This window comes from Salvelinus alpinus, chromosome 6 (assembly GCF_045679555.1).
Source record: "Salvelinus alpinus chromosome 6, SLU_Salpinus.1, whole genome shotgun sequence".
Lineage (NCBI taxonomy): Eukaryota > Metazoa > Chordata > Actinopteri > Salmoniformes > Salmonidae > Salvelinus > Salvelinus alpinus.
Window position 1 is genome coordinate 31,422,974 of NC_092091.1, and position 16,494 is coordinate 31,439,467.

Sequence of the window (16,494 nt, forward strand, 5' to 3'; positions counted from 1 at the left end):
CCTCTAGACACTTAGATTTTTTTATTATCTTTCATAAACTAATGTAATATCATGAGAACATTCCATATACAGGCATTGAAATCAAAAAGGTGTCCTATATGTTTGTGTGACTGATCACAGTAATGGCAGGATGAAACATGCTGTGAACAGATACAGCAAAAGAAGCCTATTTAATAATGCAGTAGTGAGAGAAAATATATCATTACTTATTTCAATACAATTCTGTGTATATCTTTCCCTTAACAGCTTTGCTATAATTAATAATAATAGTCATTTGGTATAAGTTCCTCATAAAAACATGGACAGATATTGTGATTGAAATAGGCCCAAGTGATCTTTTAATTAAGGCAATATATATTGTTTCAAAAAGTGTGATATTTTAATACAGACAGGATTATGTTTTGTCATTGAACATTTGAGAGAGAAAAAATCACTAATATAATTTATGTCAAGTTTCTTGGGAAAGTTTTCTCATACAAAAATAAAGCAGACAATCTGTGGTGTGTGATCAATCAACTGAAGCCATTATTAGGACTGTCTGTGAAGATTTTAAACTTCAAAAATAAACCAAAGAAAATAACTGATCTACAAAATCAATCATAACCATCATTTTCCTCAACACCATCATCATTTCATCATCAACATTGTCAATTTCTTCTTTGTCATCTACAGTGAATTCTATTCCAAAAACTTGCTTTCCTCTGTCCTTGACTTCCACTCACGGATCACACAGTTTACAAGCGTTGAAGTGACTGTTGTCACTGGGCTGAGACTGATCACCTGGGCCTCCTGGCCCAGGATAACCCCTCTTCCTGTCCCTGTTACAGTCAACCTTCACACACCAGTACCTCCTAGCCAGTCATGGCCCTCTATCCATCAATCAATCACTGAAGTTACCATGGTAATGGTGAGAGCTCTCAACAGTGTCCGAGTCATTCAGCCAACATTCTCTTTTTCACAACTCATCTAGTCACTAAATAGTTTGAACTTTCAAGGTCATTTGACCTGACAAAAAAACAAGAAAAAAAGTATGTAAGAAAAAAGTAAGTCCTTGTGCAATATCGATGGTATTTGTGCTAAATGTTGAACCTGACAATGCTGATATCTATGGTATTGTGCTATTAATGACTAAAACCAGACACTGTTTATATCCATGTTGTGCTATATTACCAAGACTATGCTGTGATAACCATATAAAAGAACAACTTTGTGTTTTGCGGTCTCTCTTTCGTCTCTCAACAGTCCAGGGAAACATGACGTGCGGCTCCCATGCTTTGGACTTTCCATTGCGTCCAAAGTCTGTCCCGTTTCTACATATCTCTACCCCTATAATTTGGTGCCTTTGTTGGGGGAGTATTTCATAAGTAAGGCATCAATTTATATAGAGCATTACAAATGGCACCATTGTCACATGCATAATAACACTACTTTAGACTTTAAAATATATATATTTTTTGCAAAGAGTTCATGTGAGATATCTTAGGCACTTAAGAGGTGTGTGGTTATGGTAGAGTTACTTTGAGAACTAATTTACCAACATTCAAGTCTTCTTCAGTTCCACCACCCATTATCAGAAATTTGTGAACAATATTTTTTTTTAATGGACCACAGAATTGCAAACTAACTTCAATGGCCACCAAGGGTAGATTCCTCTGGTTCCTATGGTAGTTCCTATTCCTATGGTTGATCAAATGGAACCATCTTTTTATTACATTTTTTATTTAACCTTTATTTGACTAGGCAAGTCAGTTAAGAACAAATGTTTGGGTTAACTGCCTTGTTCTGGGGCAGAACGACAGATTTTTACCTTGTCAGCTCGGGGATTCGATCTAGAAACCTTTCGGTTACTAGCCCAACGCTCTAAACACTAGGCTACCTGCCACCCCATCTGATCCTAAGTTGGGATCCATGTTTCATTGACACTGAGATATTATGGGGTGTCACATTGCCCGTCATCCATCTTCCAAAATAGTATCTGTGGCATTGTCATAATACGCCTCGGATGGAGGGGGTTACATTTACCCCTATATGTCTGGGGAGAACGGGGGAGAATGGGGGTTGGTGCTTGTAGCACTGGGGGTTAGTTTTAAGGCATTAGGGGGTTGAGTGGGGTGTTTGAACCCCGCTGGTCTCTACAGGTCATCACTCTCCACCAGGCCTCCCGGCTGCAGGGGGCTGGAGTCAGGGAAGAAGGCTGCCTTCACGTCCAGTCCTCTCTCTGTCAGCGCTGCATAGCGACTCGTAGACGGACGCACCTTCTTAGGCTTGGGAGTGTTGGGCTGCTGCCACTGAGCTGAGGACGAAACATAGGTGGAAGAGATGAGAACAGAGACAATAACAGAGATTTAGCCTTTTACATTTGGTCCTGTGGGTTTAGAGGGTAAATAATATTCAGTTGGTTTGTGTGGACACAGAGAAAGACATTGGTGTCTGGGGGACTTACTGTGGACGTCGAGTCGTGCGGTGCTGGACACGATGCCAGCGTCATTTTTGGCTGACACGGTGTACCAACCAGCATCCTCCTTCATGGCTGGCTGGATGATCATACACAGGTAGCCACAGTTGTCCTGGTGCATGCTGGGAAACAGAGTTCAACACACTCCCTCAGGACAGAGTTTCACCAACTGTTGTCAGATCATCAATATCTTTATAATTTGCAGGTCCAGTTTAAGAGGCTGCTTACCAATAATATTGCTTCACTACTTCCTTTGACTGTTTTTGGACTTATATAATACAAGCCATAGACGGTGAATGGTAGAGCTGGCTTACCTGATCCTGTCTGTATTGTGAGTGAACGACTCGTTCTCTTTCTTCCAGAAGATCTTTGGGTTGGGGACAGCCGACACACGGCACTCCAGACGTACAGGGTTACCCTCGGCAACAGCAGTGTTCTGCAGCTTCTCGATGAACGAAGGAGCCTTGTGAATCTCTTTGGCTGGAGACAAGAGAGAGACCACGGTCAGTCAATAGTATATCAAACTATGACGTATTGTGATAAGTACTACGGTATTTGCATCAACAAATAAAAATAGACAAAGGGGCCTTATATCTGAAAAGACATGTAAAATATTATGGCCAGTGCTTGACTTGGGCAGGAGGAGCTCACCGGAGCTGAGTACCAACACCTCAAATGTTCTACTGCTTGAGCTCCTGTTCCTCTTGTAGAATAGTAGCTCAAAAGTATTGTGCAGCTCCTGCACCTAAATATAAACAGTGCCGGCACCCAAAATAAGTACTGGAACCTATTTCAGTCCAAGTCAAGCACAGATGATGGGTACTTTCCTGTGACGATGTTTTAATGTTGTTCATCTGTCTATACTTATACATCTAGGTATTGTATGGGTGTCTACCTGCGACAATGAGTTCCAGGTTGAAGGAGTTCTGTCCGGCGCGGTTGCTAGCGATGCAGGTGTAGATGCCTGCGTCGCGGCTGGACACGGGCTCGATGACCAATGAGTGTACGCCATTCTCCCTCACTAGCATCTTGTGGGCGGAGTCAGGACGGATGGTCTGACCATTCAACTGCCAGATCAGATCTGGTGTAGGCAAGCCACTCACCTAGAGGGGGGAACGCAACACATACTCAATGACTCATTCCTCACATTGTGTTATTTATACAGTGATGTGATGATTTGAATCTAGATGGAGCATGACTCTATCTGCAGTGTATATGTGCTTGTATATATTTGCATTGTGAGTACAGTAATATGGTGTGTCTCTGTCTGCAGTGAGAGCAGCAGTGTTTAATTGTTTCTTGTCTGGAGTCTCCTGCATGTTTTCTCATGGGAACTGCCTGGCCTTCAAAAGGAAGGTCTGACCAGTAGAGCCTGTGTTTGTGTGTGCGTGTGCGTGTGCGTGTGTGTGTGTGTGTGTGTGTGTGTGTGCGTGTGCGTGTGCGTGTGCGTGTGTGTGTGTGTGTGTCCGGCCTTGACTGTATTGAGTGCTGGAAGAAGAATTTATACATTTTTGGTTGAACAACATGGTTCAGCCTGACTGCAGAACACTTCCTGTAGTTGAGACACTATTGGCATGGAAAGTTTGGAAACTCACAAACGATTTGGAAATAAATATAGTCTATAAATATAATTGACATTCAGAGCCCCAAGACATTGGAGACTCACTGTGTTTATTTTTTGGACGAGTATAAAAAGAGAGTATTTTTATAGCGTGTGAAATCCGTGTATGCTGCTTTTTGGTTGTATTACAGTTTTGTAACATCGTTTTCTAACGGTCTGACCGCACAGGGAGGATTAGTGACCAAGGGAGAAAGAGAGAAAAGGGGATGGACAGAGAAAGAGAAAACAAAGGGAAGGAGAGTGTGGAGAGAGACATGATTGCAGAAAGAGTGAGAGGGATCCCGGTAATCCTAGCAAAATGACCCCAGGATTTCCCCTCCTCTTGCGCTCTGTCTGAGCCATTCATCATGAAAGAAGAAATTAAATATATAGCCCGCAGTTTTTTCTTCTCCAGTATATACAATTAATGGGGAGGACACCTTTCTCAGGCCCACAGACACTCCTCATCACTGACACATACATACAATTAGAGGGTGGATCTGCACTGCTTTCCTCCATTTTCTATGATTTACTATTTGCTGAACACCAGGGTTAATTGTGGAAAGTTGGAATGTTCCTTTTAGGAATTCTTAGATCCTGCCCTGCTTCCAGTAATGAAAAAGCTCCCAGTCCTCCATAAACACCAGGCCTATAATGGCAGAATCCTAAAGGTGTGGCTGTAGTTGAAGAGGTCAAGGAGAGGTGGGTTCAGTGTTAAGGGGGCGTGGTCTCACCTTGCAGTCCATCCGGCAGAGCCTGCCCTCCTGGACGATGAGGTCACCGGGCGCCTGCAGGAAGTGGGGGCGGAAGTGACGCTCCTGGATATTCTCGTTCTCATCACCACTGTCTCTGGACCGAGACCTAGGTCTAAGAGAGGGAAGCAGAGCAAGAATTTTACACCTAACAGAACCCAGTACTCCCACTACTAACACCCTGTCTCTCCGTTTAGGAACTCTATGGTGGGTCATGACCCCAGGCGTTCCCTGTCCTCCTACACTATCACAACAATGACATCACCATCCCTCCACACAGTGTAAATACACCCGAGCTGTGCAGAGTGGAGCGAGGGGAAGAGAGAGGGTAAGAAGGAGAGAGATAAAGGGAGAAGGAGGTACTGATGGATATCTTCAAACGCTTCCCTCAGACAAATGAAGGACTTATCTGGGAGTGTCTGTGTACAGATCAGCTTACCGTAATGCATGTGTGTGTGTGTGCGTTCGTTCGTTCGGTTGGGTGTGGGAGTGTTATTATACGTGGGACAGGTATTATGCAGAACAAATATTACACCTATCAATCTAACAGAGCAGAACCAACAGGTGTTTCCGCCCTCTCACGCTACACTATTCACCTCACATAAAAATGTCAGCACAATGATTTAACACACACTAGTATCAACAATACTGTACATAACTCTTTTAAAAGGTCATAATAATGGTCGTTTTGGAATTGATGTTCATACACCTGGTATCATTGTGAATATGAACATTTAGTCTATAATGTTGCTTGACCGGTGGTTAGGCTGGCCAAAAGTAGGCTACATGAAAAGTGCATTACTGGTAATATAACCTTGTGTTAGTGTAGGTTTTCAGTGAATTTATGTAAATCATAAAGCTCATCTGCATTTCCTGCAATGCAGGAAAATTCTCATAAACAAAAGAGTGATCAAATGAAGATGCCACATCTGTAAGAACTGCATATGAATAATAGCCAACAGTGTTTTTCTGCCCTCTCCTTCTGTGTCAGGTATTATAGTCTCCTTCTGTGTCAGGTATTATAGTCTCCTTCTGTGTCAGGTATTATAGTCTCCTTCTGTGTCAGGTATTATAGTCTCCTTCTGTGTCAGGTATTATAGTCTCCTTCTGTGTCAGGTATTATAGTCTCCTTCTGTGTCAGGTATTGTAGTCTCCTTCTGTGTCAGGTATTATAGTCTCCTTCTGTGTCAGGTATTATAGTCTCCTTCTGTGTCAGGTATTATAGTCTCCTTCTGTGTCAGGTATTGTAGTCTCCTTCTGTGTCAGGTATTGTAGTCTCCTTCTGTGTCAGGTATTATAGTCTCCTTCTGTGTCAGGTATTGTAGTCTCCTTCTGTGTCAGGTATTGTAGTTTTCCTGTACCTGCGAACATGTCCAGGTGCAGAGCGCTGGCTCCTCCCTCTCTGGTTCACTGCCTGGACCATCATCCTGCCAGTACAGCTCACCCTCCCCTGAGAGAGAGAGAGAGCGAGAGAGCGAGAGAGAGAGAGAGAGAGAGAGAGAGAGAGAGAGACGTTTGTTCGACATTTATGACTGTTCATACTCAAACTCAACTAAAACCCACGTCAGGGGGGAAGTACAATGTGTTGAAGTTGGCCAGGCTCTCAGAGAGCCAACAGTACATGAACTCTCGACCCTCATGAAGGCTTTAGTGATTTCCTGTCTCACTCAACGCCTGCTTCCCCTTGCTGGCTGGAGACCCTTATCTTCTCCATGGCTATTATTCTCCAGAACTAATGACTGCTAACAGCATCAGCACCACTGGCTGCCAAACGGCACCACTGGCTGCCAAACGGCTTGGTCCTGATAATGTGTGTGTATGCGTGTCCATAGATACAGTGTGTGTATCTCCCTTGTGTACAGTAGATTAGTGTGAAACAACTTGGTGTGAAAGTCTGTGCAGAGTTTTCTACATGGGGTGTGAATCAGTCAGGTCCTGTGTGTGTGTGTGTTGGGTGGGTCAGGTGTTCTCACCGCGGGGTTACCAGCCATGATGGTGTAGTTGCCGTCATCGTCCAATGAGGCGGCGGCGGTGTGGAGGTTGCAGGTTCCATCAGCGTCGCGGCTGATCCTGTAGTGTTCACTCCTCTTAGAGATCTGCTTCCCATCCTTAAACCAGTAGATCTATAGGGGACAGGATAGACACAACACAGAGTTACACAATGACCTGCTTCCCATCCTTAAACCAGTAGATCTATAGGGGACAGGATAGACACAACACAGAGTTACACAATGACCTGCTTCCCATCCTTAAACCAGTAGATCTATAGGGGACAGGATATACACAACACAGAGTTACACAATGATCTGCTTCCCATCCTTAAACCAGTAGATCTATAGGGGACAGGATAGACACAACACAGAGTTACACAATGATCTGCTTCCCATCCTTAAACCAGTAGATCTATAGGGGACAGGATAGACACAACACAGAGTTACACAATGATCTGCTTCCCATCCTTAAACCAGTAGATCTATAGGGGACAGGATAGACACAACACAGAGTTACACAATGACCTGCTTCCCATCCTTAAACCAGTAGATCTATAGGGGACAGGATATACACAACACAGAGTTACACAATGATCTGCTTCCCATCCTTAAACCAGTAGATCTATAGGGGACAGGATAGACACAACACAGAGTTACACAATGATCTGCTTCCCATCCTTATACCAGTAGATCTATAGGGGACACAATGGCCTATAGAAGTGGATAGGAGTAGGGAGGGAAGGGAGGTATATTATTATATTATATCATATTATACTCCCTCCATCCTCTATCTATCCTCTCTTTTTCTATCTCTTCCATTCATCTGATGCCTGTCATCACCCAGTCATTACAGAGGTCCTCTGATGCTGCCCGCAGTGGCGGACTCAGAGATGTTAGTACGGCAGGCCTCGCCCTTATAACACACTGTACATGTACCTCCTACTAACAACACCACACATCATCAACTCCAAATGATCAGAACAATATGGCAGTACATTAAATAGGTTCAGCATACAACAATACACTATAACTAAATAGCGTAGCAGTGATAATATTGACATTAAATACAATAAAAAATACTAGAATACGGCGTCCTGGTATGCGAGACTAACGATGAATCAGTCCGCTATATTTCCACATCATCACTCTGTGATCTGTGTGACCTCTGACCTTTGGCTTGGGGTCTCCGATGACCTTGCAGGAGAAGGTGACGGGCATGCCCTCGAACACCTTGTAGTGTTTGAGCTTGCTGTCGAAGAATGGCACCACCCCCTGGCCTGTAGAGTCTTCGTCATGCTGCACATCGTCGTCAGACTCCTCCGCTGGAGAGCGCTCCAGACGGAACTCGATCTCACTGATCAGGCGCTGCTCGAAGCTGGACACCTTGTACTCCTGCAGAGCACACAGAGAGGGAGCAGGGTTAACCCTGGGAGACGGAGTTCAAGGAGCATCACTATTACAGGAAGAGCCTGAAATCACAGAGGAACGGGGTCACAGAAAAATCAGATGAACAAGAAGCACACTCCACCAAGAACATTCTGTGTCACTCATGCAAGCATTCATTGATTTATCCTTTCATTCATTCAAGAACAGTGAGTTACGGAAAAACAAGATTCTCCTTTTCCCGTCAGCTCGCCTTTATCCAGTGTCTTCCTATTCCCTGTCAACTCTCTATTCCTCCCTCCTTTTATGTCTATTCCTCTCTCTCTCTCTCTCAATTCCTCCTCCTCTCTCTTTCAATCTCAATCTCTCACCATCCTGGCCCAGTCTGTTGCGGCAGAGGCAACATCTGGAGAGTAGAGTGTACTGACTGACTGACTGACTGACTGATAATTACAGGTCTAAGACACAGCTGAAGGGTTATGACATCTCAAGGGGAGGCAAAGCTTTGGTAGTGGGAGGACGAGTATGTTGCCAACGCTCACCAAAGTGTAAATCTATTTCTCTGCCTCAATCCCTGTCTCCCCTCCTTCTCGCAAACGTTTCTCTCTCTCTTCCTCTCTCTCTCTCCCCCCCTCCCTTGAATTCTTGTTCTCTCTGTTTCTCGTTCACTCGCTCACGCACGTACACAAACAAGAGACAAGTATATAGGTCATGTGACACGTAACACACACACACACACAGCTATGGGTGTATCCCATAGTTCTGATGACAGTGGACCATGTTCATTTTAGCATCTCATGTCTGGAAGGTGTTGGAAACAAGCTCATGCAGGCGCCAATATCTGATTAACACATCAAAAGTGACCAATCAACACACTGAGATTCAATGAATCAACATATACATTAAAAGTAACAGCCATGCACAGGGACAAAGCCTTGGCCATACTTACTCGGTTTCTCATAAACAGTATTGGTCAGTAATTGGGTCAGATCTGACTGAAGACCACAGGCGGTCAAAAGATATGTAACCACCACAATGACCTTAACAGAACCATGTGAGTGAGTGAGTGAGTGAGTGAGTGAGTGAGTGAGTGAGTGAGTGAGTGAGTGAGTGAGTGAGTGAGTGAGTGAGTGAGTGAGTGAGTGAGTGAGAGAGAGAGAGAGAGAGAGAGAGAGAGAGAGAGAGAGAGAGAGAGAGAGAGAGAGAGAGAGAGAGAGAGAGAGAGAGAGAGAGAGAGAGAGAGGCTTGAATAACCTTTTGAGGGACCGATTCTATATCAGATGAACTGGAGTCCTGCGAAGACATAAAATAGTAGTGAGGTGTTGTCTCTGTGTTACTGTATGACGTCACGACCTGAGGTCCAACCAAACACCACGAGGGTGTGGGCGTGCATGCACTTACCAGCATTCATGAAAGAGTGTGTAACATTGTAGGTCTTATACCCTTTCACACATTTCCACAAAACACACATATTTTCATCACATATCCTCTGATTTGGAACAGGCAAACTCACAGCCTCAGGCAGAGTAGTGCCCAGAGCCATGCAGAGCCAATCTCTATCAGACAGGGAACCAGGCTCATGGGCCTCCAGGCAGCCAGAGCCCAATGTCATTACAGCACAGCAGCACAGAACAGCCCTGACCTCCACAAAACACTACTGCCACTGTCTGCAGCTGTGAGAGGACAAACTCTGTTTACTTGGCACTGAGGCTTGACTTTAGTCAATGCAGCAACTATGTGTGTGTTCTGCAATGAGGTTTTGTGTTCTGGACATCTTTAAGACTACATGTTGTATTAATCTGTGTAGCTGTAGCCTATATTTGACACTTTATCACAGTTCTATACAGCTTTTTAATGTTTCTGAGGGGAACAAACGGCTACATTCAACTCATGTGTGTTTTTAAAGAGGGTTCTTAAAGAGGGTTTTAAAGAGGGTTCTGTAGGATAGTATTCTGTTCATATCAAAGCTTCATTGCATGCTTTAAATTAAAGTGTTTCCAGTGTAGCCGAAATATAATATAGCCTTTTTCAATAATAAACATCACAGACCAGCATTCAGATGGAAAAATAGACTCAGAAATTCAGTAACTCTGCACCCTGCACACCGACACAACTCTGAGTGAAGCAGTGTGACTGACAAATATGACTAATGTAGGTGTGTATGCTACACACACACGCAATACTACAGTGTAACACAGAGGTGGTGATCCTAGACAAGTATTTTGTGACTCTGTGAGTAGTGTGTGAGTCTGTACCTGTCCAGTCCAGCCCAAGTGAGTGTGTATATACCTGTCCAGGTGTGTGTGTGTGTTCTTGGTATAGTTGCAGCAGCAGCGTACCTGTGTGACTGGCTCCTCGTCCTGCTGCTGTGTGTTTAGTACTGTGGCTGCGTTGTCTGCCCCCAGCAGCCTGCGAGCCATCTTCTCCTCATAGGTTAACCTCTGGAAGCACCGATTAATGGGTCAGCCGAGGTTAGTGTGTCAGTCGCAACAGCAACACACACTCGTTACAAATATTAATAAGATACAGTCTTCCTGAGATACACTTGTGAAATGGATGACATGGGGAAAAATGTTTTGTCCTCTCCAAGTCAAAAGGCTCTTTTGGACTCACTATAGTACCGGGCCTGTTCTAACATCAGCAGAAAAGCTTGTCTGTGAACATATCTGTGGCATAGTTATGCATGTATTAATGGTTGGGAATGAAATTTGATTGATATTTGACATGATGGACCGCTTGTTAATAATATGTATTAAAGAATGTTACAACAATACCTTCATTCCCAAGTTACCTACAAATACACAGTCATTTGCGGTGTTATGAAGGCACTCTGTAACACACACCTGTTGTCCATTGCTCATGCGCTCCTCCTTAAATCGTAGCTTCCTCTCCAGGTCCTGAATGACAGCATCCTTGGTTCCCTGAATGTCAGAGTCAGAGGCCAGGCGTGGGGTTCCTCTGGACTGCTTCCGGGGGAAAGCACTGCTGACAGAACACAACAACAGACGTAAGGGTTAGAACATGGGACCTCAGACCGTTAGTCAACAATGGCTGCTGTTTCTTTCTACAGTAGATCACATAGCCATGATATGCAATATGTTGTTTGTGTGTGTGTTAGACTGACTGGGAGTTATTTGAACCCGTGATTGAGACAGAATAAGCCACTTCTTTCTGTTTCTCATTCCCTTATCTGAACATGTCCAACTGCAGCCTTCCAGACAGAGTCCTCTTATCTCTCTCCCCTGCTGCAGGAATGCCCCGGTGAGGGGAAAAGCAGACAGAGGAGAGGGCTTGATGAAAAAGAGGGCGAGGGAAGGAAGGAGATGTGGAATTGCCTTAAAGGGGAAGGGGGAGAGCGTGTTTGACAGCAGAGCAGAGTGGATGTTTTCTCCAGAAGGCCAGGCATCATCAAGCGGAACCAGAGCCAGGATTATCTACACAACACCAGATCTCTATCAGTTAAATAAACATAAACATGACCAAGCTCACTCTGGGTGCAGCCGACTCATAGTCAGGCCTGGCCTGAGATGGTAGGGTTTCTTGACTTGAGAAATACTATTGTGTTTTGGAAAATGCCCAGTAGGGTGTGTTGAAATCTCAGCTATGCATAAACCCTTCAAATATATGTTGATTTGACTTTGACGCACCCTTCATTCTAAAGTCATTGTGTATATTTTTCAGATGATAGGGCAAATATTCTTAACTTCACTAGGGTAAGGGGCAGCATTCGGAATTTTGGATGAAACGTGTGTCCAGATTAAACTTCCTGCTACTCAGGCCCAGAAGCTAGGATATGCATATAATTAGTAGATTCAGATAGAAAACACTCCAAAGTTTCCAAAATTGTTAAAATAATGTCTGTGAGTATAACAAAACTGATATGGAAGGCAAAAACCTGAGGAAAATCCAACCAGGAAGTACTATTATTTTGAAAGGCTGTTTTTCCATTGAAAGCCTATCCACCATACAGAGACTTAGGACCCAGTTCACAATCTCTATGGCTTCCTCTACATGTGGCCAGTCTTTAGGCATTGTTTCAGGCTTTTACTCTGAAAAAAGGGGAAGATACAGCACTTTCAATGAGTGGACAGTGGAAATTTCCAGACACGAGTCATGCGCGTGAGCGGGAACAAGCCTTTGTTTCTCCTTTTCTATTGACGAAGCTTTTGTCCGGTTGAAATATTATTTATTATTTATGACAAAAACAACCTGAGGATGGGTTTTTAAACATCGTTTGACATGTTTCTACTAACTGTTATTGTACTTTTTTGACTTTTCGTCTTGATGTTGAGAGCGCGCATGGTGCCTTTGGATTTCTGAACTAAACGCACCAACAAAACTGAGGTTTTTGGACATAAAGAGGGACATTATCAAACAAAACAAACATTTATTGTCTAACATGGAGACCTGGGAGTGCCACCAGATGAAGAACATCAAAGGTAAGTGATTCATTTTAACGCTATTTCTGACTTATGTGACACCTCTCCTTGGCTGGAAAATGGCTGTATGGTTTTTGTGGCTAGGCGCTGACCTAACATAATCGCGTGGTGTGCTTTCGCCGAAAAGCCTTTTTGAAATCGGACACTGTGGTTGGATTTACAAGAAGTTTATCTTTAAAATGGTGTATAATACTTGTATGTTTGAGGAATTTTAATTATGTGATTTCTGTTGTTTTAAATTTGGCGCCCTGCAATTTCACTGGCTGTTGTCGAGGTGGGACACTACCGTCCCACTTATACCAGAGAGGTTAACTCACACACACACACACACACATTTACACACCTCAGGATACTGAGAGAGACGGTGCTCTCTAAGCTGAGTGTCTGTATGAGCCCCTGGCTGGTCTCTGGGTTGTAAACATGCTGAATAAGAATTTAAACAGGCCATCTTCCATCTAGCAGCAAACCTCCAGCCTCCAGCTGCTGCCAGGTGGCAGGCTGTCCTGATGAGAATGGAGGGAGAGGGAGAGCCAGCCTGGCTCCACAGAGACAGACCTGCCGCAGGCTGTCACTCACTGACTGATATGCTATACTACCATTTGACTGGGGATTGAAATGATCTGAAAGTATAGGGTACTGCCCCATGGAGAGCCAGTGTAGCTGTGTCTAGAGCCAGTGTAGCTGTGTCTAGAGCCAGTGTAGCTGTGTCTAGAGCCAGTGTAGCTGTGTCTAGAGCCAGTGTAGCTGTGTCTAGAGCCAGTGTAGCTGAGTAACATTGAGGATACTCACATAGTTCCATTCCCTTTAGGCAGGCCCAGGGCGTTGACGGACGGGCTAGTGGGCGTGGCTGGCAGGACGGAGGCCAGGAAGCCAGCAGGTGATTGGGGCATGGAAGTGAAGGGGGAAGAGCTGCTGGAGTGGCCGGGGGAGAAGGGGGGAGTTGAGGAGATGGGTGGAGGAGGGGGTGGGGGAAAGTCTTGGCTGGGGCCTGATGGAGAAGACATGCTGCTGCTGAGGAAGGGAGGGGGTGGAGGAGGGAAGGAGGGAGAGGACGGGGACTGAGACCCGATGCTGCTGCCCTTAGTGAAGGGAGGCATGGTGACCCTGGTGAAGGGTTTGTGTGAGGTGGGTGGGGAGAGGGGTGAGGACAGGCTGGATCCAGAGGAGCCAGAGGACTGGGTGACGTAGCCCCCCACAGGGACTGTCCCCCCGGGGCTCTGGGCAGCGATGAACTGCTTGGGCCGGGCGTAGTTGAATGTGCTGGTCTGCATGGCGCTGCTCTCCAGCTCCTGGAAGGAGGGAGGAGGGGGAAGAGGAGGAGAGGGCGGAGAGGACACTTCCTGAGGCTGCTGCAGTGGAAGTGGGACTTCCTGCTCTTGCTCCTGCTGCTGGATCCAATTGGCTGCTTCTTGCTGTTCCAATAGAATCTGATCCTGCAGCTGCTTCAACTGTTCTATGTTCCTAAAAGGAAAGTTGATACATAGGCATCATCAGTAACATGACTGCTGGACAGTGGGGTCACTTTGAATGATCATGCCAAACGGTAAAAAAAAAACACTATTGCAGAAAAAAACTGGACAAAGTTTTAAAACGTTTGTGAGCTAAATGAAAGCAGGAACACACACCAGTAGATCAGAAGCATTCCGTACAGGCCTTTTTCCCCCCGGACCAATGGAATCCCTACAGTAAAGGCCTAGACTCCATACTATGTATCCACATATTTTGTGTCAGGGTCAGTATAAACGCCCAGAGAGGCTAACAGCAGTGGTTTTCCTTCCCCAGGTCACCAATCAGAACATAGCACACATACCCCTGTAACACTCAACATCCTCTCAACACCACTAGAACGCTGGAGGGGATGAGATAACGCTGCTAAGGTTACAGGCACGTTGTAAAAATGTTACAAAAGCATGCGGCTATAATCCATTTTGACCTTGACTGACACAATACCCTATTACTCGTCTCTCACTCTCTCGTTACACAACCATGATTGACAAATTAAAGAGATTGTGATTGTAAAAACAGCAATCACAAAGAATGAGCCTCCCAGTCGTGCCGAGACATTGCTCTAATGTTACAGATGCGTTGTGAGGATGTTACTGTGAGTGGTTGATAACCACACACAGAGCTGTCGCGATAACTTCAGCACTGGGCCATCCAAGAGCCTCACTCAGGAATTACACTGGAGATTTTTTCACCAGCCTGGAATTGATAGCCTGTCAGGCCTGAGTTTGGGAGGGTTCAGAGTACCATGGGGTGTGGTTCATTCGGCTAGCCAACCTTGCCACGGTGTTTGTGTTGTGTGTGTGTGTGTGTGTGTGTGTGTGTGTGTGTGTGTGTGTGTGTGTGTGTGTGTGTGTGTGTGTGTGTGTGTGTGTGTGTGTGTGTGTGTGTGTGTGTGTGTGTGTGTGTGTGTGTGTGTGTGTGTGTGTGTGTGTGTGTGTGTGAAGCGCTGATTAGTGATGTTCTGGGGAGGAAACCTCTGCATAGTGAGTCTATCGGTCATTACATAAAGACTTAAAAGGCCAGCCTGTCGACAGCCACGTCAAAAAGTACCATATTAAATTAAACATATTAATTTTGTTTGGCATATTTTAACATCTCAACCAATGCCTTTTAGCATAGGAGTCCTGTATTTTTTCAAATATGGTTCAAAACCAGGACGTGAATATTAGCAAAAATTGACCACATTTTCAGTACTAATTCTGTATAAAATTGAAAATTACAAGACTGTAAAATGTTGTTTCTGATATCTATTTCTTGGTGTGCCAGTTAATGGGTTAAACTGCACTGCGATGAAACAAAATAACCACAAACACACATCTTGTCTTCAGGGGTGAATCCTAATTATGCAGCATTGTATTCTGTCATAGAGGTATGGCTGGCTGAGGATTTCACACACAGAGCCCTCCTACACTGTCAAATAACGTCTGGCCTGGTCTGGGATCAGTTGGCTGGGGAAACTATGGCTCTCAAGGAGGTTCCTGATCCTAAAGGGGGCGGATGACATGACTGTGGACTGGAATGAAGAAAGAGGGGCGAGTAAACTAGACTCATCCTATGTCCACTGCTTGCTTTGAACGTGTTCATTTATAATGGGGAAATATTTTATTTGGGTCTGGGGGCTTGTAACAGGAATGTACAGTGGGAACTTCAGAACACACATGACATGGTTGAGTTATCTCCTCGGGTAGCAGAAGGGGTCTTGGGGAAATCTATAAAACCCCAATGTTAGAAACCTTAATGTTAATGGCCCAGTCTTTGACTGGTAGTGAGTCCATCTGAAAACCTGGACAGAAGAGTCTAGATACAGCTACATGCCTTGTCATCAGGACTTCACTAGGACAACATTCTCAGAATCTGTTTCAGATGCTGAATAACCAGGACATTTTCCATTTCTGTCTGAGGTTCCAGGGGATAAGCCCCTCATTCCCCAGCCTCCCCCCATTCCCCAGCCTCCCCCCATTCCCCAGCCTCCCCTCTCTCTCAAAAAATATGAAGAGCCCAACAATGGTAATGAACATTTTACAGTAAAATGACAGAACTGACAGTGAAAACACCATGAGACAGATATCCCACATGCTTTGAGATCAGTCACATGCTCCCCTCATTAGTAGCATAGCAACAGTGGAACTCCAGGCCCAAATAAACACTCATTATTCGAATCACTCCAACCTGTCATAACCTGTGTGATGGTGTAGACTATGGTACATGAAAAATAGCATGTGAAATAGCAAAATGAAATAATGCAGTGTCTACTTTCCCTATGTGTTTTTCTTAATATCCCAGCAATGTCGGACATCCAAGCCTCCACCAAAAGAGCGCTTTTACAAGAATAGTTTGGCAGCTCCTAGGAGCGGCAGCCCTGGCCTCC

The 16,494-nt window shown here is 44.8% G+C and overlaps 1 protein-coding gene across 9 annotated transcripts in view; it reads right to left on the reverse strand.

Annotated features, from left to right (window-relative positions):
- Nucleotides 1–6: 6 nt before the first annotated feature.
- Nucleotides 7–16,494, reverse strand: part of LOC139578555 (palladin-like) — a 128,186-nt gene continuing 111,698 nt past the window's right edge. For 5 of the 9 annotated variants that reach the window (XM_071406298.1, XM_071406296.1, XM_071406302.1 and 2 more), the window contains 12 exons: nt 13,410–14,081; nt 11,025–11,166; nt 10,521–10,622; nt 9,436–9,474; nt 7,969–8,190; nt 6,781–6,930; nt 6,169–6,257; nt 4,790–4,922; nt 3,351–3,558; nt 2,770–2,935; nt 2,444–2,577; nt 7–2,293 (listed from right to left, as the gene is read on the reverse strand). In XM_071406298.1, the coding sequence (XP_071262399.1) occupies nt 2,133–2,293; nt 2,444–2,577; nt 2,770–2,935; nt 3,351–3,558; nt 4,790–4,922; nt 6,169–6,257; nt 6,781–6,930; nt 7,969–8,190; nt 9,436–9,474; nt 10,521–10,622; nt 11,025–11,166; nt 13,410–14,081 (2,218 nt within the window). In that variant the 3' untranslated portion in view covers nt 7–2,132. The remainder of the gene's footprint in view (nt 2,294–2,443; nt 2,578–2,769; nt 2,936–3,350; nt 3,559–4,789; nt 4,923–6,168; nt 6,258–6,780; nt 6,931–7,968; nt 8,191–9,435; nt 9,475–10,520; nt 10,623–11,024; nt 11,167–13,409; nt 14,082–16,494) is intronic. The other 4 variants (XM_071406301.1, XM_071406300.1, XM_071406297.1 and 1 more) reach the window with 3 other exon arrangements.